The sequence below is a fragment of the Mycteria americana genome, chromosome Z (assembly GCF_035582795.1).
Source record: "Mycteria americana isolate JAX WOST 10 ecotype Jacksonville Zoo and Gardens chromosome Z, USCA_MyAme_1.0, whole genome shotgun sequence".
NCBI classification, from domain to species: Eukaryota; Metazoa; Chordata; class Aves; order Ciconiiformes; family Ciconiidae; genus Mycteria; species Mycteria americana.
This window is the reverse complement of record NC_134396.1, coordinates 40,286,327-40,309,813: the sequence shown is the minus strand read 5'-3', so window position 1 is coordinate 40,309,813 and position 23,487 is coordinate 40,286,327. Positions and strand designations below refer to the sequence as shown.

The window sequence follows — 23,487 nt, the reverse complement described above, 5'->3', positions numbered from 1 at the left end:
AATCTTTAATACAGTTTCTCCATGCCTTTTTCATACAAATAAAAGTTGCTATGGAGGAGAGGAAGACAGGATGCACAACAGATTACCTTAACTTCCCCTGAATCTTTCTGCCCAGTATGGTCATTTAGAAACAAGTCTTTTTAATCTTAATCATGTTGATTTGCTATTTAAAAAAAATGTAACCAAAAGCTGCATTAAGCACCTTTCAGAATATTTTTTTCTTGTTTAGCATTTTTATTTTTGATATTTTGGCTGAACCTTGAATATATTTTTGTAAAACATGAATTAGTCTGGCTGAGGTAGCCAGAAACCAAAAAGCAGCTTACTCTTCCTTCTCTAGTTGAATCAGAGCATCCTTCAAGGGCTGAGGAAGTTGATTTAAATAAGCAACTAAAGTTCAGAAGCTTCTGGGGCTTAATTCACATTTCATCGCTGTCCCACAGTTGTTCCTGGCACCAACCAGTTCTACACGGCAATTTGCATTAAATTCCATAGTCTCTGCGACATGCAAGAAGGAAACTCAGCAGTATGCTGTCTAATCTCTGACCCACAGACACCAGAATCCTTTTGGATGGAAAAACCTCTTGGTATATCTGAGCTCCTAAACAGTCCACATGAAGCAGGAAGACAAAGTTTGGGCCACTGAGCTGCATTTGTAATTGCTAAGTCTGCTGTTTATGCACCTCACAGTAACTAGGAACGTCCTTTTGTAGTGCATTGTCACAGCCATTTCTGCCAAAATATACAGACAGTCTGTACAGTGGAAGCCCTCCAGAAGTAGCAGTGACAGAGCCACTGATGTGGCCCTTTAATGCAGCCTTTGCCCTCATTAATGTCAGGAGTCTGCTAATAAGTGGGTTATTTCTCATACTTGAGGACCGTAACTTTTCTATAGTTAACATACACAGCAATTTAGCCTGTTTTTCAAAAGCACTTTCAGGATATAGTGTGAATTAGTTAGGTCATTAGGATATAGCTCAGGTCATTATGACCTAAAATTCCTCTGAAGCTCTTTGCCAAATGAAGCTCCTTCCCAATGTGACTTAAGTACAAACATTAGGACAGTTTAAAGACAGCTTCCTCTTTGCAAAAGTATAGAAAGTAAAATGTGCTCTGTGTGGGTATTTGGGGACTAAAGTTTTTTTGGGAAAGCTTGGCACAATCATATGTCTATATTATAAGTGTTTACTCTTAGGAGTTGAGAACATACTACTTTAATGTCAGTATTAATAGCAACAAACCTGCCCAGGGACATTCATGGTGCATTTTTCTGAGGGGCAGATGATCATTTGGTCCTACACTCACTTCATAAGTACAGGTAGACTGCTCTTTTTACTTGTAAGCTGAGGTTCCCTACTACAGGCAAAATGTGTTCATTCAAAAATGCAGAACTTGTAATGCTTTCGCAGCTGAAAGTGTAAAAAATTACCACGGTGAAAAAACACGAGGCACGGCAGCACGCGCAGCTAATGCTCCCCCCCCGCCCAAAAAAAAAAAAAAAAAGAAAAAAAGATAATGACAAAGAACTGGCCAGGGCGAACACCCAGCAAGCGGCTGCGTCTCAGTGCTCATGTGCTGGCGGCTCTGTCTTATTGTCTGGCTCCCACCACAGCCCCACATTTCCTACCTGTCACCACAAGGGGTGTCCAGGACGCGCTGCGAGCGTGAGGCTTCAGTCATCGGGCGGTGCAGGGGAGTCTGGCAGTTTAGCCCTGAGCGATTCTGTGAAATTGGAGGAGAGGTTCTCGCTGCTGCTCTTCGGGGACTGCTGTTGTTAGAGGGAAAAGCAGATGTGGAGGTGTGTGTGTATGCGTGAGGAGATGCGGAGCGCGTTTGACTGAGGTGTCTGGCCACTGGGAAGCACTGCGAGAAGAGGCAGAGAGAGGCAGTGAGAAGAAGAGGCAGGAGCAGGACTGAAGTACAGAGCAGCTGTTTCCTAATACTCTGGTTCTTTTGGGTGCCTCACTGAATGTGAACATGGATTCTGTCACTGAAATCTTCTTGAAGCTGCTGTTTCTCCTGTCTGTTCATAACGGGTACACAGCAGTGGCAGGGAATAAATGTAAGTATTGCATATGATTTAAAACTCAATCCAGAGTGTTTTGAAAACTTCTAGGATATTTTATTTGCATTTAGAATAAATATTATTTTTGAGACAAATGCTTACTGCTTTGAAATCATGACAGCAAGTTGCTAGGCTGAACATGTTCTAAAAACCTATAGATTTTTGTCAGGAGTCTATATATACAGAATACTGTTTATAAAGCTTACAGTCTAAGAGTATCTGAAAGCAGCATTTTACTAAGGGATGCATGTTCAGCCCCATTTTCATTTTTGTTTTCTGTTTGTAAGTGCAGCATTTTCCAAGGATTTATGTCTTACGTGGAAATTACTGGCAGATTTCTATTGTGTACTGTTTCAGCTTGGTTTTTAGCAATTTATAATTTTGAACGCTGGTATCTGCATCTCCTGAATTAAGCTGGCACTCAAATAACTCTAATGGACGTTACTGTGCAGTTCAAGATGAGAACAAATATAACAAGGAAAAATGTGGATAGCAGGACTTTATGGTCTCTGCATTGATTGCTTAGGGAGTATTGTTCATGCATGACTAAAGAAGAGAACGCTATCCGTTGCAGCAGAAAGTTTTTTAAAAAAAATGAGTAATTCATAGTTAACCAGTAGGGTGGTATTGCAAAATAAATATAGTGATTACAGTTTTAAAGATAACCTGCCCTCTAGGAGGCAAATCTGATATATACCTGAAAATCTCTGTTTTCAGTGTTGAATTAGATTAATTATCTTTAAATTAAAAAGAAAAGAAAAAACTTACCAAGAAACTAATTTTCAGGGGGTTTATCATTCAGTAATAGTTCTGAGCTATTCTTGTTCCATGTGATTCAGCTTCAGCAAGCTGAAGGATTTAATTTTGCATACATGCGGTAGAACAGTAGCCTAAATGCCAGATGCTCATAACCTGAACTGAGAATATTTTCTCCCCTTCCTGTTAAGGCACTGGTTGTGCATCACAGGAATGGGGAGGGCAGGAGCAATGCCTCTATGGGAAGAAAGTGCACGCCAAAGCTAGGAGGAATGTTCAGGAATAACCTTATAGCCCAGTGGAAGGGGACAGCTCCCTGGAAACATTTGAGCAATGGCAGAGAAGTTTGGAGCGCTCTATGGGTCTATAGCCTAGGGTTTTGCATATGGATAGTTTGTAAACTAAACATGCTCCCATGAGCCAGACATTCACATTGCAGGACCAAAATTATCTTGTGCTGTCATTCAGTAATGATATCTCATTTGATACTCAAGTGCATAGTGGAGCCCTGAACATGAATACTAAGTTCCTCTTGTTAAACACCCTGCTGCAATCCAGCCACAGCTTTAATTCTCTTCATCATTCTGCATTGTACAGTTTATGAATACATCCATTTTCACAAGACCATGATAATTGAATTGCACATTAATAGCATTTGGCACTATGCACAAAACTAAATCAGTTGCTTACAGGGAGGCATATTAAAACCATTGCAAAAAAGACTTACATCACACAGCAAGGCAGTAAAGCACTAGAGGTCACTCTTACAATTTAGGAAGCAAGGTTTGAGGAAAAGGCTCAAGCTTCTTCCCAATACAGAATTATGAAGGATAAAACAAATCAGCTATGAAATACATTTACTACTGGCTTTCTCAAATACTTCTCAAAAACAAGCCAATCTCAATTACAGTATCAAATGAGTGACTTGAATAAACAGATTTCTCACATATATGCTAGTATTTATAAATGTATAGTATTTTTATTTATGAATAAATCCTAACTCCTCATCTGAACTGCAAAAGTAAGAACTTTCCACAAGCTACAGGCAAGCAAATTGATTGTGGAAAGAGTAAATGAAATTATTTAAATTAAGGAGTGAGTGCTAACATGTGAAGAGAACTTGGCCAATCTAATGCATATTATTCCTTTCAGTAGCTGAAAAAAAAATTAAAGCCCCTTTATATATATATTATTTTGGAAGTGAACATTTCTGTGGAAGTGTTAGATCATTTTAAAAGTGACAGTTTCCATTTCAAGTATCAAGGTATGAATTTGATTAGTGTGTTAGGTTTCATAAAATGACCCCAGGAGAAAAGATTTTTCGTAATTACTGATTACAGTAGATACATGCGGCAGCCTGTATTATCTACTGTACATACATTATCTACTGACTTGAACCTAATTTACTCCTTTCTTCTTGAGAAGTTGACCAGGAGTTGAAATCCTTTTCAGTAGGTGGTTCTACTATTGGCATTAATGTATTCAAATACATTTACAAAACCAGGTAAAGTTCAGTTTTCTTGCATGAATTTTGATGGCTAGATTCTCCAGTAGGCTGCCAATCATCAAAGAAAATAAGATGTGTTTATAATTCTTCCTTTAAATTAGTCTATTTTTCTTCTTTTAATTTTATGGTTCTTTCTTTAATATCAGATCCTCAATACCTAAATTTTGCTTTGTCCTTCTTTGGACCAGCTGCCATTAAGAAAATACCAAAGTAAAGACCTTTACACTTCACCTTGAACTGTCAATGCTAATGTTACTAAGTCAGTTGTATAAAGAAAATGTCTTGGATCAAAAATTGATGTGTTCAGAATTATTTCTGTCTTAAAGGAATCATGGTATTCCTCTTTTGAGTAAAATGATTTTGAAGTTCTTAGGTTATCTGAAGGTGACAGACCCTATCATCTAGAATATGAAAGTTTATTTCTGGGGTTTTATTTTGTTTTTTTTTGTTGTTTGTTTATTTGGGGTTTTTTCCCCTGAAAAATAACACTGATGCTTCCAACCAAGAGAGGTAATAATTGCTGCTGGAAACTCAAATATTTTAAAAGTTCTGCAGTAGTGCTGCTTCGTACTTTCCTATGCTTTCTTCCTCCCAAGGAATTGCACTTCCAAAGCAGTTGAAAGAAGTTTGAAGTGCACAGCCCTGAGTAAGTAACTGTATAAGGTCAAGTGTGAGTTTTAAATGAAGGATTAAAGCAAGTACTCCTGTAAGTTTTTTTTCACTGGAGCTAGGAAACATTTTTATTTTATTGGGAACTGTCTCTACAGCTGTAAATCAGCAAGTTATTAAATCAGCCCTTGAGAACTTGCCAGAAATTGATACTCTGATAGGTGCAGTACTTTTTTTTCATAAATTCTCTAAAACTGAAGTGTTGCACAAAACATAATTAAACCCTCTACACACATCAACTCAACTGTGACTAAAAATTATGAAGGTTAATTTTGACAATGAATGGAAATAAAGAGAACAAATTGAGGACTTTCCATGTAAATTCTCACCTCTTTATACCTAATTCTCTTTGTTAAAACTCTCCAGTTTTACAGAAGCTTTTATCATCAATTCAGGTTTTCATGTTTGTACTGCAACGATCATAATTTATAAATGCAGAAATGTTTATTATTATTATTATTACTGGTTTTATTATTTTTAAATATCAGGGATTTCTTGCTAATGCTACAGTAGAAGACCTACTCTAAAGCTGACAGAGAATGACTGTTAATGATACTGAAGTTTTCAAATAGAGGACAGAGTGATCACATGCATTGATTATATTATCAGATGCAAGTCATTGTACAAGTAATAGCCCCCGGGGAGGAGACTACTCGCTACAAGGAAAATATTGTATCTTAATTTAGAAAATAATTTCATTCTGATGTTAATCATCAGTACCAAACAGTTCTGTAGACTATTTGACAACCTCATGGAATCGCATTAAAAATATACTAAAATGCTGTTTATCACAAACAATTTAAATTAAAATGTAATTCTTTTACCATCAATTTGTGGTTGATGTGAACTGTAGGGGAGGAGAAAGTAGAAACTTCCTTAATTTTCTTTTAGCCTCATTAATATTTATCTTCTGTTTATTATTATCTACCTCTGCTCTGAGATAGCAATGGAGATCTCATCAGAGATCCGACCATCTCTGGGCAATTATTTACATGAATAAAACATTACAGACATCTCTAGTATATTTTGGATGTTTTTAGTACAGTAAGATCAAAAGCTTGTATCAACATCAAATCTAAACCAATACCAATGGAAAAATCTATCAAAAATTATTTCAGACTTTCAAGGTTGAGAATTCACAAGAAGTCCTTGGGTTGATTACACTGAGGATAATCAACAATTTGCATCCTATTGCTCTAGGCTTTCAAATTCCCATGAACATATTTGTCCCTGAGCTAAGTCAATGGGTTGGATGGAGCAAATTTGGTCATGATTGATGGATAGTGACAGACAAATAATGGCATTCACGAAGTGGGATAGAATCAGCCATAAAAAGAAAATGCAGTAGGTTATATGTAAAGTATGTTGTCAGTGCTAGTAATAACATTTGCATTATGTGTTAGGATCTACTATGATTTGGTTAAGTACCAGTCAGGAATTCCAGGGTAATCACTAACTTCTTCACATCTTGACAATTCTGCGGTCATGGCCATTCTGCTTTCCTTCGTACATAATAAGTAGAGGTAAGCGTACATCTGTGTTCATCCAGAAGAAAGACAATCTTTAACTAAGGTGTTGTATCCAGTTACCTATGTCTCACAAAATCATGTACACTTCTGTCATTGTGTATGAGGTACAATGGTCAAGTTTCGTATTTTTTCGGAACGATTCTATGCTGCAGGAAAAAAACAACAAATAGTTTGTCTTATGTTAATATATCTCATATAATATATTTGCCAGTATTCTGCCTACTGAATAATCTTCTGTAAGAACTTCAACAATCACAATTTCATAGCTTCTAACAAGTTTAGCTGGGAAAAAATAGGTCAAATCTCTCCCCAACCCTTCTCACCCCCACTGCCTCCCCATCCCCAACCAGCAAATCAAAGAACACTTGCATGCTCGAGAAGCATTACATCTTTCAAATATTTATTTTCTTTTCCCCCAAAATGACCCTGTGCTTTGGTGCTACTTGCAAGTTTGAGAGATTAGTGTGCAGTATCGCACAGGATTAGAGCTCTGTTTTGTGGAAAAGTTAGAATTGCTTCTCAGTACTTTTATATGTTTGTTCCTTGTTAGCTGGTCTCATCTAACAAGGTGATAACAGAGGTGGGGACACTAAGATCCATCCCTAATTCAAAGGGCTCTCCTTCCTAGAACACATCAGGTAGTTTGTTAAGAATGATATAGAAATGCTAAATACTAAAATTAGTCATCTCTGTTGGTGACTCCAGGAGTACACATTAACTTTATTTAAGAGGTTGCTGAAGTGAAAAGTTAAAATTTGCTCTTCCCTCCCATTTGTCAGTTGTTTTATGAAGAGCAGAGGAAAACCAAAACAATAGTGATAACATTGATATTGCAAGTTTCTGTACAATTGCTTGGTTTTTTGTACTGTTAAAGATGACTAAAGTTAAATGTTTTGGTAGATTGGTCTGGTAGTTCTTGAATATAAAATATTTTTTTTAACTTACAACTTTTACTTTTGGCAGTCAGGGCCTGTGCATGACTTCTAGATTAAAATTGAAAAAGAGATGTGTGCGTGTCTCAGTATACTATCATGTATTACATAAATGTCATTATGACAAAATCTGTCCTTCTAAACTTGAAAATAACATAAAATGTATAGGGGATACAGTATATTGCCACGATGAAGATGTTTTTGCTTTATTTGTTTGTAAAAAAAGATGCAGGTTTAACGCTAGGGTTTAACCAATTGTGGTTAATTGAAATTTTAACTCTGCTGTGTTTCATGCTTATGTGTTTAATCATGCTTACTTGTCTGTTGTATGTTTGTGTTTTATATATGTGCAAGTATAGCATTACAGACTAATGTTTATCAAAGGAATACTCTATAGGTCTCCTTCTATCCGTTGAAACCTATGCCAGTAACCTTGAGTTAAATCTGTGAAATGCAGAGGAGGGTTGGTGTCCAATAATTTTGCTTTTTGGAAGAGAGTTTTCAGTGTTTATTACAAATTGCTATGCTATTTTTTAGCAAGCAAAATGTAGTGTGGACTGGGAGGTAAAAATGATACTGTTTATATTCTACTTAATGAGTATTTTCAGTGCAATAATTTGAAAAGTGATTGAAATCCTGGAAACTTCTGACATTTTAAGTAGATTAAAATTAGTAACTACAGAATTATTATTTAAATACCATACTCACTTAATAGACTAGTGAAGAAAACTACCTCTAGGGTTTTAAATCTCAAAGGATACAGAAAAAATATGGTTAGGAAATCTATTCAGCTGGGTAGTGGGTCTGATTACTTTTTTATTAAGTAGATCTCGTTATTTGGTTGTGCTCAAGAATAAGCTATTGCTTATTCCTTGCTATTAGAGTGCCTGTTTTTTTCTATAACAATCTTTTAGCAATTAACATATTTACATATGTGGTCTTGAGGGAAAAATAGATTAGAAACAGCATGTTGGAATATCTGAATTTGTTCTTATTACTTAATATCATTCTTTATTCAGCCGATAGCTGAAGAAGGTCTTGCTCTTTTTCAGGCATTTATCTGTCCACTTTTAAATCTGAAGTGTTTTTCAAAACCTAAGTTGTTCCTAAAAATATGATTTTATAAAGTTTTTTTCCTGATTACATTTAAAATTTGCCACCAAAAATCCCCAGCTGTATCTGGTTGACCTCTTCAGAGTTATTGTGAAAATATACCTTTACAGAAAATTCTAAAGAACAAAAAAAAATGAAGTCTCATAAAGTATGTTAACCCTGTGGTTAAACAGGGTACGAAAAATCTTATTACTCAGATGCCATGTAACCTAATAAACAACCTCACTAGGAGAGTAAACAGAGTAAGTTATCATTAGAGAAGGTCTAGAGCAGAGGTTTTGAACAAGTCAGCAAGAGTAATACCTTCAGAGGGTAATACACACTGTAAAAGTGGTGCCGTAGACGGGCTGAGTTGCATACGGGGAGTCTGAATCACTTTGTTTAATTCACCTGCAGCATTGTGCTGTATCCTCTGTTACATTAGGCTGGATATGCTCAACACGGATATTCTGTAGTTATCTGAAAGTTTTGAGGAGAGGAGAGGGGAAAGTTTTTTTCTTTGGGATTACAAATTATGGTAGAGGTCATATGATGTTTACTGCTATGCAGTATTAATAAGAAAATACTAATTTGAAGCTGGAAGACATTTTGAATTAGAAATAACTATACAGGAGCTGAAGAAGGGAGATTTTTCCTGAATTTTCACTGCTTCATTTATTAGCAAATACACCTTACTTTTGAGATATATGATGAACTCTGATGGCTTCTGCAGAGACAGGAAAATTGGGATTTATCTGTCTAAAATTAAAAATCTGAACCTTGGATGTTTGCTTCTGAGCTAGCTAAGTCCCTTTTTAGCCATATGAGAGAAAAAATAGTTCTTATAGGAATAAGTTATGCAGAAGATGGAAGGAAGAAATCGCATGCAAAGTTAGTTATCTGGTATAAGGCGATTTGCACTGTACAAGTGCCATTTATCTCATCACTGATTATGACTCTGAGTCTAGAAAACTAGGTCAGCTGTAAGCTTTGTAGACATCAAAACTTACATGAAATGGGTTCCAGTTCCATCAAAATATCCTACTCTAAATGAAAAAAGTATAGCTAGCTGTACTGACTGCCTTGTACAGTAATCACCAGCTATAGCAAATGCATTCATGTTTGGTGTTGAAGCTCCCAGAGTCTCCCTTGTCTGTGTTTGGGTAAGTGGATTCTCCTTGATTTCCCAAGGGTTAAGGCTGCCGCTATTGATAGTCCTAGACAAAATATAGGCACTAAGTGAGGAGATGGGAATGTCCTACCAGTGAGCATGCCTTTCACTCCTGAAAGGATGAAATATACAGGTATTTTGACCATACGCAATGTTCTGGTAAAGTGAAAATCTCATTAACTTAAATAAGCTGGAATTGCTTGTTCTAACCACCTGAGACAGTCTGATCTTTCCATCCCTTCGACAAACCATGATTGAAGCACCATTTTAACACTAGTCTTGTCAAAACATGTAATTTTTTTTGCTTCTAAAGAAAGCATAGAGTGAAAAGAGACTGTATTATGAACAAAATCAGCAGAATACTACAGCATTTCTTTTCATAAAACAGTAATAAAACAGATAAAAGTATCTTGGTATTTTTATGGTCACTTTAAAGACTTTTTACTATCCAGCATCTAATGATGGTTATAGACTGACTGTTGTACAGGACAGGAAGGCCTTTTGTGCTCCAAGCCAGCAAACTGTGGCTCTCACTGTAACTTCTTTTCCCGATCAATGACATGATGCCTATCTACTATGCAGCAGTCTAGTTTGCAATAGTTTTGTAATCATAGTGAGGCTTACTTACTATTCTTTTTTTTAGAAAAAACACAATCTTTATTAACTAAGATTTTTTTTTTTTTTAATCAATGCAAAGCAACACTGCATCTCAATGTCCATATTCAACTAAAGCTCCTAGGGAAATCAATGGGAGCTTTGCCTAAATAAATATTGAATAAAAGCTTTAGAAAGAATGAGCTGAATATTCATTCAACAGTGATATGCTGCATAGTTTGAATATAACTGGTGTCTTTATTTCCTTTCTATGTATCAGTCTTTTCATTTTGCCTTGTTTGGAGGACTCAAATACAGAACTGTGTAACAAACAGCAATTACTCATTTGTCCCACTTGACAAAAAATAAATATGAGGAGAAAAAGACATTTAGGATTTTAGCTAGTTCCTGTGGTTAGGGAATTTATATGCCTGCAGTGAAAAACTACTGTTCCGTTTTTTTGAGCCAATGGTAACATTTTTTTTAAAAAACATCAAGATGATTGATTTTAATTTTCAAGGGTGAAATAGCCCCTCAAAACTTAGTACTTTGAGGAGTATCTGAATGCAGTGGAGCACACTGGAGGTTACTGAGCTCTGCCATCCAACTGACAAGGTGCATTGCAGTAACTCTTAGTTTTATCAGCCTGAATGTGGAATTTGTAGGGCTGTTTTTCAGTTGCACCATGCCAGCATGCTCTGGAGCTCCACTGTACCCTGCAGTGATTACATTTCTGTCCTCAAGCAAAGTCTGTCTCGGAATCTGCTTTTACACAGAGTAGACATGTCCTCCAGTAATTAAGAATGAGAACAGATCTCTTGGAGAATGGAAGGGTCATCATAAAACTTGTTTGCAAATAATAACTGATGATTTTCACTTGTTTACTCTTACTTAAAACATATCTGCAAACGTAAATATATGTCACTGAATATGTTTCTTTCCCTGTAAAATAGAAGAAACAGAGCCACAGTGGTTTGTGGTCTCATTTCCTAATGTACTCTTGGAAGGTCTGGATGACAGTGGTGAGCCTGGCACAAGAAGGGGACTATGACAGGGTTTTGCTCATGGCACAGTGCTGTAAAAATATTATTCTGACTTCAGTAAGTAAGTAAAATGAAATACAGAAGAAATTCAATGACAGATGAATCAGCTACCAAGCCTTTGTTTGGATTTGATAGCCCCACTGTTACTGTAAGAAGCTATCAATGTACTTTTTTTGGCTAGGTGAAACTTATAATGCATATAGCAATAAATAAGTGTAAAACTTTCAGATGTCGTAGGCACAAGTGACAGGTTAAAGGTAACTATAGCACTGTCCTGAAGAAGCCTTTCAGATAAGTTAGGAAATATATGTTTCTTTTACAGAAGATAACTTCTTATCATCAACTCCTCATATATTTTTTATGTTCTTTGGAGCATGATGACTTCGTTCTCTTTTTTCTCTTTCCTCCCCGAGGTTCTCAAAAACTCATCTGCACTCAACTGTAAACTTGTTTTGACTTTTGTGAACTGTGATTATCTCATGGATCATTCTTGTGCTGTATAGCTGTTCTTTACTGTGTCCCGATTTATTCTCCTTGGACAGGAAAACAAAGAGTTTAAGAGATAGAGACTGGGGAAAAGGATGATTGATGTGCAAGTACCAATATGCACATTTTTGTGCTGTCTACAATGAAGGGTTGTTATTTTTGAACCCTTTGCAAAATGTCTGCATCTATTTGCTAGCATGCTGTAGCCCAGAAATGGTAGATATCTAGTCACACTGCCCCAAATTTTGAGCAATAAGGGATGGATGGTAAGGGATGGATTCACAGTTATGCTGAACTTGATCTCTGTTATCCTTTGGATACTGTGGTAGCAAGTAAGCTTTTTTTTCACCATCTTGTGTCATGTTTTCAGGGGGAAAAAAAAATCTACCATGGCAAAGATGGCTTTCCTACTTCTTCTATCTCTGCAGTGACTACGTAGAAATTCAACAACATTTTGTTTCTTGGGAAGGGCGGTAATGTATTCTCTGTAGATATTCTAGGTAAGGACAGATTGAGAAATTCTAACAGATAATTCTCTGATCTAACTCTGAACTCTAGTAAAATGTGTATGTGTGACGGAGGTACTGAAGGGGGTAGTTTCTGTTTGATGTTTCTAATATATTTTTGTAATGTCTCAGTGGATGTGTTTCTAAGATACTGCCGCAGGTGCTGAAAATGTATGTTGAGTGGAATCAAATTATGTCAAGTTTCAGTCCATGGTTGTGCACACTTGAATATTATAGATTGAAAGGCATGATTCAAAAATCTACCAGTGAACTAGTATTGGTAAACTGGTAGTATGATGGATCACAATGGCTTACTTAGGAAATGCTGAATATGACATTCGTATTTACATGTTTTCTTTTATAGTTAATTAATAGTTATTATTTAATAATAATAGTTATTATTTATATAGTTATTACTTAATTATACTTGAGAAGTCTGATTTTGTGGCTCATATGTTAAAATACAATTTCCAGCAGACTGACATATAATACTGCTGTTGAAGGTTTAGGATGTGGACATGGGCAAAACACAGATGTCCATGACTTAGTCTACTATGTTTTCTAAAGAAAATTTAAAGTAAAGAATGATGCCTCGCCCAAATTTTTGAAGGACTTGAAAATTCATTTATTTACTTAGAAATATTTACACTTTCTTAATGTGCAGAACATGAGCATAGAAACAATATTTTCAGCATTTTCGTTTGTTTGTTTAGTTTTGTTTGTTTTTAATTGAGTTAGTTTTAGGGTTTTTTCAAGGGTGAAGTTTCCTGTAGTATGAAATAATGTTACATGATTAATCAAATCAAAGGTTTGCAGAGCCAGTCCTCTGTCAGTGACACAGTATTTTGTAAACTCCCTCCATTCCCTTTTGCAAGCATCAGAACTTCAGATGCCAGATTGTTTCTTTTACTGTGGCCTCATTTTTTTCCCCTGGCAAGTTCTCCAGGAGTTGGAATTATCTCTGACACATGATTTGGCTTCCAAGACTGGCCTTGGCTACTCTGCTCCCTACTTTTTCTTATTCAGTATTCTTATACTGTTTCACTGAGAAATGTGGAGTTTTTATAGTGATATGAGTAGATCCTTCCAGCTTGGCAGTCTAGCATGTACTTGAATATTTGAAGCAACAACTCATGAAAAAAGGAAGAGCCTAATAGTCACTTAAAATGTGTACTGCTGATAGCCAATCTGCAACATCATTTTCTGTGTTAGCAAATAGGTTTACTCATGAAGGTTGTTTGTGCATGTCCATGCTCTTTGCACATAGAGTGTTGCTAACTGGTATATTTTTTATGTTGTCTTTTGGTATCGTACACCTTCCGTGAAACTCCAGTATCCAAACGATTGCACAAAACGAAAGCTTCCCAAGGATTTTTTTAAGATCTAATCCTTGTAACTGTGGAGCAGAGAATAAAAGCATTTAATGAGTTATCTTAGTGAAAGCGTGAACAATCTGCATGCAGAACTCAAGGATTTTAAGTGAGTCCCGTCCTGGGCTTCCAGTTCTGGCTGTAAAGGAAAGACTTCAGCAGGCACCTAGCTGATGTCAGCACCTGTAAAACAGCAAGATCTTTCAAATATATTGCCTGATTTTTCCCTTGTTCTGAGACTCAGAGTGCTTGTGCATCTTAGCTATTTTTGATTTTTGATTTGAGAATTAATTGTAGTGTCAGGTAACTTCTGTCCTTATTGCTCAAAATTTGGGGAAAAAAAAAAAAAAGAAAGAACTCTATAATTTAATTCTTACAAGTTAAACTTCATAACATTTTTATGCATAGTATCAATGAATTCTTTAGGCTGGCAAGATTGCACTTTGTGTACTTGCAAATCTAGATGTAAAAAATGACTTTGCATATAGGTGGGGAGGTTGTGATTTTTTTATAATAAATCATGCTTTTAAAATTTATTATAATGAAAATGTTTAGCATATGTTTACATCTTTTTAATGTGCTTCACACTGCAGAGCTCTGTTTGACCTGTATTTCGTGCTCAGTTTTTACATGGTTTTCCTATTCATGTTCATGGCTAATTGCATATGTGAATTTAATGCAGGACACAAGTAGTTTAATTGCAGGTATCAATGCAGAACCTGCCTAAGGATGATAAGGAAAAGATCTATTGTTGCTCTTCTGAGTAAGTTTCAGAGTTAGTTTTTATACACATTCAGAGAAAAAATACAAATGCAGAACATCCTGCACAAACATTTTTCTGGGGGAACAGAGCCATTTTTTTTTAGTGAAAACAATGGTTTGTGTCAAAAGAGGAGATAAACAATCATGGCAGTTAGGAAAAGGTTGATTTCTATGAAGACTTCTAGTGGCAATTGGTTTTCTCTTTATTAGATTGGTGGATTCTATTTACAGGGTCCAGCAGGAGTCCAGATGGAGAGCGTTCCTGATTGGTCTCTGTTGGATTTTCTGAGGAAGGCAGGTTACAGAATACATTGCCACTGCATGCCTTCTGTAGGTGGCAAGCTACAGAAGCTAGCAAAGCTGGGCCAACAGCCAAATGTTGAAGGTTTTTTATCTATATTGGTGGGTATGTGCTTCACAACACATACAATGTTTCTGCTTTTAAGAAGAATATCAACATTCTGTCTTTTCCTTCTGGTTTAATTATATTTTGGCATAATCATAACAGAAACAGATCCATAGAGTTATGAACTTTGGACTGTGTCTTGTCTTAAAGTTTTTCACATTGACTATGAGCTTTCAAAAAAACATGGTAACGCCTTTTTATAGATCTTGTCTCAGGTCTGCCTTTGTTTTAGAGAAACTGATTGGACATTCCTGATTATGCAAGTGCATGTGGTACATGTAGCATAACTGGTTCCCTTCCTCTGTCCATTTGCAATATCTTTGCCTCAGCAGAGAGTTTCTTGCGAAGTTGGGTTACGTGGATTACAGTTCTGCTGTACATACCACAAAAGCAAGTGAAACTGTATTTTTCAGTTTCAATTGTTTTTTGAAAACAATTGTTTTTTGACTATGTGGTACAACTTCAAGGGTCTGTTGATTTCAAAACCTCGTCTTGATATTTGCGTCTTTGATAGTGCCATATTCAGTCAAAACCCCCAAAATATAGCTGCTTCCCTCACCACCTCACCTGCCCCCTGCCGTCAGTTTAAGTTATTGATCTAATAGAAAGAAATACATGGTCTGATACTAAAATTAGGTACTGTCTTGAAGAGAAAATGGATAGATAATACATGACGAATGAGAGCATTCATTGGAATGACAAGATGAGCTTTATTTTAATACTGGATAAATTCATTAAACATTCATTAAAAATGAAATACAGTGTTTTTCTAGGCACCATGCTATGTTAGGTCATTCCATTTCTTTAAAGGCAAATCATATTTCTTTAAGCAGGCCAACAAGTAGGGCATACAGCAAAGCACAAAGCTTTTGCCTTTGCAGTGATATATACAGCTATGTATGGAAATGTGAGGAGTCTCTGCTAAGTAGAAGTGTCCATCAGGGGATTTCCTCTCCATCAGTGTGCAAAGACTGCTCTGACTGAAAAGGATGAAGAAAGACTTGAGAAGCTAGGGCCAAGAGAAAAAGGAATTAATTCTGTTAGACAATGCATACTTTTCAGAAAAAGGAGCCCATATTTGTGCTATCTACTGTACCTTTGAGGTTTCAGTGTTTGCCAAGAGATTAAGATTTTATCATCTTCAGCCTAAAATGACCCTTTTATTTACAGCTTGAGTAAACAAAACAGTAGAACCTCATACAAAATGTTCATTCTACTAAAAAAATGACATACTGATAAGATGTGTAATAATTTAGCTAACAAAGTCAGAGCTCTGTGGGTTGGTCTCACAACTATGAAGGCAAATTTCTCTCAAACACCAATCCTTTTTATTGAAAAAAGAGTTATTGGACAACAAGATTTATTCTGCAAGTAAATTGAAAATTAAATTATGCCTCGAAGGCCTTATTAATTCTTTTAAAAGAATTTTAAAATGTGATATTTATGAAGATTCTTTTGGAATGTTACTTTTATACAGTACTTCAGCTCTATTACAACATAAGGACAATGTAATAAAGACATTTTTCCTTTCTTATTTTTCTGTCATTCTTTGATAGATCTCATCACAATTTTGTAATATTGTACTCCAGGAATAAGTGGAAAGGGAGGATCCTGGTGCATTACCTGTCTTTTTCGTTGTTTCAGATAGGCAGCCTGATTAGCTTTATTTATGTTATACTTACATAAATATGATAGTGTCAACAATCTAAATAAAACAGGAACTCTTCAGGCTGATTATCCGTATGTTCATCCAGTGTCCCTCATGGACCACAATTATAGTGCACTTGCAAAATTTAGATAATCATTAGGTGTAAGCTGTTGATTTTCATTAAAAGATTCATTTTTAAAATTATAGATTTTCTGGTTTATATGATGAGGCTTTTATTTTATTTTATTAATAATATTTTATAATATTTTATAATTTATATTTTTAAATATTATATTATATTTTATGTCTATATTATTAATTATTTATATATTATTTTAACTATTCTATTAAATAATTTTAAAGAATTATTTTAAATATTTTAAATATTTTATTTTATAATATTTTATTGCTTTGTAGTGTGTTATTAGTTCAATAGAATTGTCATTCATCTGAGAACAAGCAATCAGTAATGCTGAATTTTGTTTTCTATCCCATTACTTTATTCTTCCTTGTGAATGTGTAATGTAAAATGTGAAAATGACCCCTGAAAAAGGAACCTTTTCCTTTCTGTAAGTCTCCTAATCCAGACTGTACAAAATCATGATTTATTTTCTGCTCTCTCTTTCTTTCTTGTCTGTCCAAATGATTGAGCATTGTGGATGAGATGCTACCCACTACCACTGGCCTACAGTAAATTGTTTATATCCATATCTTTGAAGCTGGGGCGTGGATTTGTAATCCTTCATGTTGAGACAGCAATTGAATGTGATAAATTCTAAGCATCCACTTGCTTTTTCACAGTTGTTCATACCAGTAGGTAATTTTATGTCATCTTATGACTGACTAATACACTTCAGTCATGTCTATCTAATGAGCTTCTGACTTGAGTTGAAATTCTTGTTATTTCCTGTCAAGTACATGACCTTGTACTTTCTGGTGCCAGATTTCATTCTATTTCTGTTAATCTGTCATCATCTAGTTCTTTCTTACAATATCTTGATTCTGCTCTGTATTGATGACAAGTAATTTTACAGGGAGATGGATTCATAAACACATGTCTATTTTTGTTTCATGGTCTTAATGAAATTAAGGAATGCCTGGATTCCCAGACTGTTAATTCCCATGCGGTTTGATTCTCCCCTTCTCAGTATCTCCCATTACCATTTTCCTGTCCTTATGCAGTATGTAGCTTCTTTTCTCATCTATTCATGAATGACTAGCAATTTCCTATGGAACAATAGATAAAATCAGCCACTGCTTTTCCATCTAAAAATTGCCTGTCATAGAAAACCATAGATTACTTTGATAAGATCTACATTAGATAACCTTTGTTCCATGTGATCTAGTTTTCCATTTACCTCAATTTCCTAAGATATTCTTTCCTTCCAAAACTGTTCTAAAGTCTCACATGGTATTGAAGTCAGATTTACAGATTTTTACTGCCTACTTTGCACCCCTTCTACCTTCTTTGCCTTCTCCATTATGTATTTATACTACACGGTATTGTCCAGTTATTCACTACCATTTCTCCCTGATAGATTAGTTTATTGTTCTTGTTTCTGGTTCTGTAGTATCTTGTATCAGGTTTTCAGAATTCAGGGATACAAACTTTATTTAGAACAGAGCTGGGGTGTTATAATCCACTGCTGTTAACTTTTTTTTTCGTTTGTTTGCATTATCCATCCTGCCTCTGTCCCTTTGGTCATCAATCACACTTCTAAAATATTTTGAGAGAGGTTGTTATAGAACTTAGTAGCTAACATCATATTTGAAGAGGAGAAAAGCAATTTCACATTTAGTATTGAATGTTTTCATACTTCGAGAAGAAATGAGATGTGTGTTACAAAAAGTAGAAGGTCTCATCAATAAACATAGGCACAACTGGACTTATTAAACATACTGATTTACAGAATCATGGATATTAAAAGATAAACATTGTCCTGGTTTTGGCTGGGATAGAGTTAATTTTCTTTCTAGTAGTTAATGTAGTGCTGTGTTTTGGATTTTGTATGAGAATAATGTTGATAGCACACTGATGTTTTAGTGGTTGCTAAGTAATGTTTACAGTTTACACTGGTCAAGGACTTTTCAGCTTCCCATGTTCTGCCGGGCGCACAAGAAGCTGGGAGGGAGCACAGCCAGGACAGTTGATCCAAACTGGCCAAAGGGCTATTCCATACCATGTGCCGTCATGCCCAGTACAGAAACTGGGGGGAGTTGGCCAGGGGGCAGCGATCGCTGCTCAGGGACTGCCTGGGCGTCCGTCAGCGGGTGGTGAGCGGTTGTATCACTTGGTTTTTTCCCTGGGTTTTGTTCCTCTCTCGCTCTCTGGTTGTTTTTGTTTTCATTACAATGTATTTTATTATTATTATTATTATTATTATTATTATTATTATTATTATTATTTCCAATTATTAAACTGTTCTTATCTCAACCCATGAGTTTTCTTACTTTTGCTCTTCCGATTCTCTCCCCCATCCCACTGGGGGGGGGAGGGTGAGTGAGAGGCTGTGTGGTGCTTAGTTGCTGACTGAAGCTAAAGATGACAAATATGTACTCAGAATTCATTCTTAAATTACATCATAAGATATGATTGGCAATGGTCTGATAAATGTTTAAGTAATATGAACTTTGGAAATGTTTCTGGGATTATTGCTTCTAAAAATACTTTGCATATACTTAATTTTATATTTGCTTTTTGTTATATTATGAGGGGAAAATTCAATTTAATTTTGTACTGCTGATTTTTCTTTTACCTGGTGTTTTAAGCTGGTTAAATCAAGTACCTGGGCTACTACAAGTCAATAAATGGTTTTAATTTAATAAAAATACCTAGTAAAAATGAAGACCCGCAGCACACAAAAACAAATGTAACACAGCAGTGAGTTCTGTCTAATCTCCTAAATGTGTTGCGCCCAATAGAAGTGTTTTAGTTGTCTAGTATATTGTTTAAAAACCTTTTTTTCTTTTTTAATAATTAAAAATACCTCTCCCTTCCAAGTTCCTGCATGGAGATTTTTTGAAATATTCTTGATTTAATTGTAAAAGTTATTAATCTATGCCATTCATCCAATTAAGTATTTTTAAAATATTACATGGAATCTTACCAAGTGTAAAATTTGATTGTCTGTAAATATATCTGTGTGTATATCTTGACATAACACATACATTAATAACTGTAAATAATTACAATAGTAATATATAGACATTTCTTTGTATGAAACAGGGGAAAATACTATGTTTGTGTGGAGCGATCCAGTTTTGAACTTCTCTCAATGTGTATAAACTTAAAAGAAAATGATTAAATTGTGCTGCGTTATAACAGTAATGGCCCATCATTTTGAATAAATACAAGCAGTTAAATGTAATGATTGTTTTATGGAAATTACTTTGGCTCATTCCCAATTTTTAAGGTACTTTTATTATGTAAATTTAAATAACTTTTAGCTAACAATTACATTAAACAACAATATAAGTAGTATAATAGTACTTCATTGAATTAAACTAAAAAAGAATTGCCAGTGGATTATATTAAAGTGTGTGTCTTATATGACGATCAGTCCCATAACGTAACTATCCTGAGATACTGTTTCTTTGCTATTTATCTTGTATTCCTTTGATAATATAGGCAGGGTGGCTGTTTCTCTACTTGACTTAGGGTTTTGTTTGTTTGGTTGTTCATTTACATAAAGGAAAAGATTAATGTTCCATGGTTACCTAGTGCCTTCCCAACCCTGAGAAAAAACAAAGGAAGAAAGAAAATAAACTTAATGATACTGTGTAATTGACTTGGGCTTTTACCAGCTTTCAGACTGTAAATTTTTGACACGTTTGTGAGGAGAAAACGTAGTATTTTTACTTCTACCTTAAAATGCTAAAACTTCTAAAAATAATTTTGACCTGCTGTAGATTGAGTTTCAGCAGAGTGCACTAAGTATTGACTAGTTTTAAAAAATACTGGGAAATAAAGGGTTAGTTATCACCTCCCATGTGTATCGCTGCTTTTCATGTTTTGTTTTCTTTGGGGGTTGTTTTTGTTTTTTGTTTTATTTCCTGGCAGTCTCACCATGAACTCTCCTGCTAAAGGCCAAGGTTCTTAGGACTCTGTGAAATGAAGAGTATAAAACTTATTTATAGGCAGTCCAAACTTGAGCTTTTTTGAAAGCTCTCAATCTTGATATAGCCTTCTCCAACCTTGGTTTTTCCCATTAATATTTAAGACACCATCAGTACATTCCTTCAGTCACCACACACACTGATTTTATGTGTGTGTTTGTATTCATGTGCATGCACATATGCTAATCTCTACTATAGTGGAGAAAAAATCTATTTTCTTACTATTATTTTAAACTTTATTTCTCTCTTACGTTAAAAAGCAAAAGTGATGTGGAGAATGAATAACAAAAAGAAAAACTGATAGTAAGATCTGACATGATCATAATAAAATGATTACACTCCTATGTGTAAGGTTTTCTGTAAGGGGAAGAGCTTGGGAGTGCCTGACTAAATTCTTTAACCCTTCAAAGACTGAGAATGTGTGCATGCAGATATAAGTCATACTGGAATTTGGTCCTGCCTGTAAATAAATATATGTGTTTGCGACTAATGAATGGAGCTGGAATAAGAAACAGTTGGTGGAATTGAACTTCCAGTTCACTGCACATGAAATATCCTGTGTGAATGAATTCATTTTGTTTCTGTCTGAGGAGGAAAAAGAAATAGAAAGTGCCAGCACTAAAGAAGCCACCTTTCTATGGATTTACATCTTACAGTGTAATATTGAATATATATAGACTGATACAAGATGTTCTGAGCTCCATTGTAAACATTTACCAGGGTTTGTGATTATTTGCAGTGGATGGTGTGGATTCTCTGGTATCATATAAGATGGAAGTCCATCTGGCAGCCTTGCCTTCAGGCAGGACACTAATAAAATCCCTTTCCCTCATGATCACAAAGTTTTAAGAAGCTTCGTTATCTTTAGAACCTCTCCTGTTCTTGAAATTTGGTTAAAGTTAGGGAACAGAATGAAAAGTTGGGTAACAGAATGAAGGGGAGACAAAAATAGTCATATACACTGTATATATACGTTATTGTTACCTAATTGTTATGCCTTATTTCTTTAGGGAACCAAGTTAAACTGTATGTTTCTTTCTTCATGTACATCTTTTAAGTTCTTGGATTAATTGACAGAAAATAACTGTCCAGTTGCATAATGCTTGGGAGACAGCCAGTAAGCCTTTTCTTAGCTTCATTTACACCATCTGGTGTGTCTCAGAATTTTTATGAAGGTAAATATCCTGAAGATTTGACACACTCAAATGGCATAATAAAAGGTATTGTGAACTAAGTAGGATAGATATAAATTCCTTTCAGTTTTGGTATATATGTTGCACCAGAACAACATGGAAAAGATAAGCTTCTGGTGCAAGTCTAAGTGCAGAAAAGAAGCATCCTGCCTCTGGCATTTTGAAATACGTCTGTCTGGAGCAAATGTCATGAAAAGTAAACTGAAGAAAAAGATGGGAAGAAATCTTGCTGGCTAGTTCTGCTTCAAAGTAGGTAAATAAATACAAGTCTGCGATTTTTCTCCTATTTGCTGTTAATTGTTTTTCTGTAAATATTATGGGATTGCTCTGAAGGAGAATCTTATAAATATTGTAAAATGAGTAAAGACAGTTTCTAGTTTCCTGAATGCAGTCATGCACCATCTCCATCTGAGAGCATCAAGTTTACTACTGAAACAGTATTAAGCACAGGGTTGTTTTATTTTTTCCCGCCGCAGGTACTCCTTTTTTTCCCACTTTTTTTTTTCACCCTCTGAAGACAACAGGGCAAACAAGTTCTCACTGATGTATTTAATTCTAATTGAACTGCATAGAAGGTTGCAGTGACATAATTGAAATCAAGATGAAAAAGAACAGATTTTAGCAGGCTGACTTCAGAGGCTGGTGGGTTGGTATTGAAAAACAGCCCTCTCAGCCCAGATGACAGGTACAGATGAAATTTAGAATTGTCCTAACAACTCACATGGAGTTTGCTAGCTCTGCTTCAATTCCATTTCCCATGAAAATAAATGCTGAATCTGACCAAAATAAAAAATAAAAAATAAAAAATATATACAAAAAATAAAAAAAGATTTAGAATGATCACCTGAAATAAATTACAAACACAATGTAGGCTGCTGTGCCAGTTCAGGTACTTTCCTTCATTCATACTATATTTACTTCATAGACAGAGAAGCCAATCAGTCTTTCTTCAAGGATCAAATTTTTAAACTGATTTATAGGTTTGGTTTTTTCTTCCTCTTTTTCTTCCCCATTTCTTTTCTCCAGTCAGGGCAGTTTATTTGTAATCTTTAAGGATAAAACAATGACAATGAGATAAATATCACTTCTCTTTAGATACATCATTCTTGGATCTGATTGGAAATTTTGGTTTTTTACCTTTCTAAAACTTGAATTTTATTTCATTGAAAAAAATCCATTGGTATTGTTTAAATTAAATACTAGTTTTATATCAATTCAACTTGAATCAAATTCCTATTTACTGCTGGACAGAAATATTTTAATCAGATGGCTTAAAGATAACTTTCTAACTTATCATTCTAAGCTGTTGTGATGTCTTGTGGTCTCTAAGCTACGTTAGAACCTTGTTTTTTGGCTAAAGTGTATATCCTGGAATGCACTATATTCTTGGTTCTAACTGAGCATCACAGAAAAGTAGTCTGTTAAGAAAACCTGGCAGAAAAAATGTGATTATGTAAACTACTGCTCCCAGAAGATTTTTTTTATTATTATTTTGAACTGACTTCAAATTAAATATCCTAGATTCTTGTTTCACAAAGATTGGGAATTATGGAACTTTTCATTTCATATACACCTTTCACCCACAGTCAGGGCGAAAAAAAGGTCAATTGTACAGAGAGAGAAATATTCTCGTTTCTTTCTT

General features: G+C 35.1%; 1 protein-coding gene across 1 annotated transcript in view; it reads left to right on the top strand.

Moving 5' to 3' along the window:
• The first annotated feature begins 1,977 nt into the window (after positions 1-1,977).
• CNTNAP4 (contactin associated protein family member 4) overlaps positions 1,978-23,487 on the top strand; it is a 238,273-nt gene continuing 216,763 nt past the window's right edge. Inside the window, exon 1 of the mRNA XM_075526550.1 lies at positions 1,978-2,062. Within this exon, the coding sequence (XP_075382665.1) occupies positions 1,978-2,062 (85 nt within the window). The remainder of the gene's footprint in view (positions 2,063-23,487) is intronic.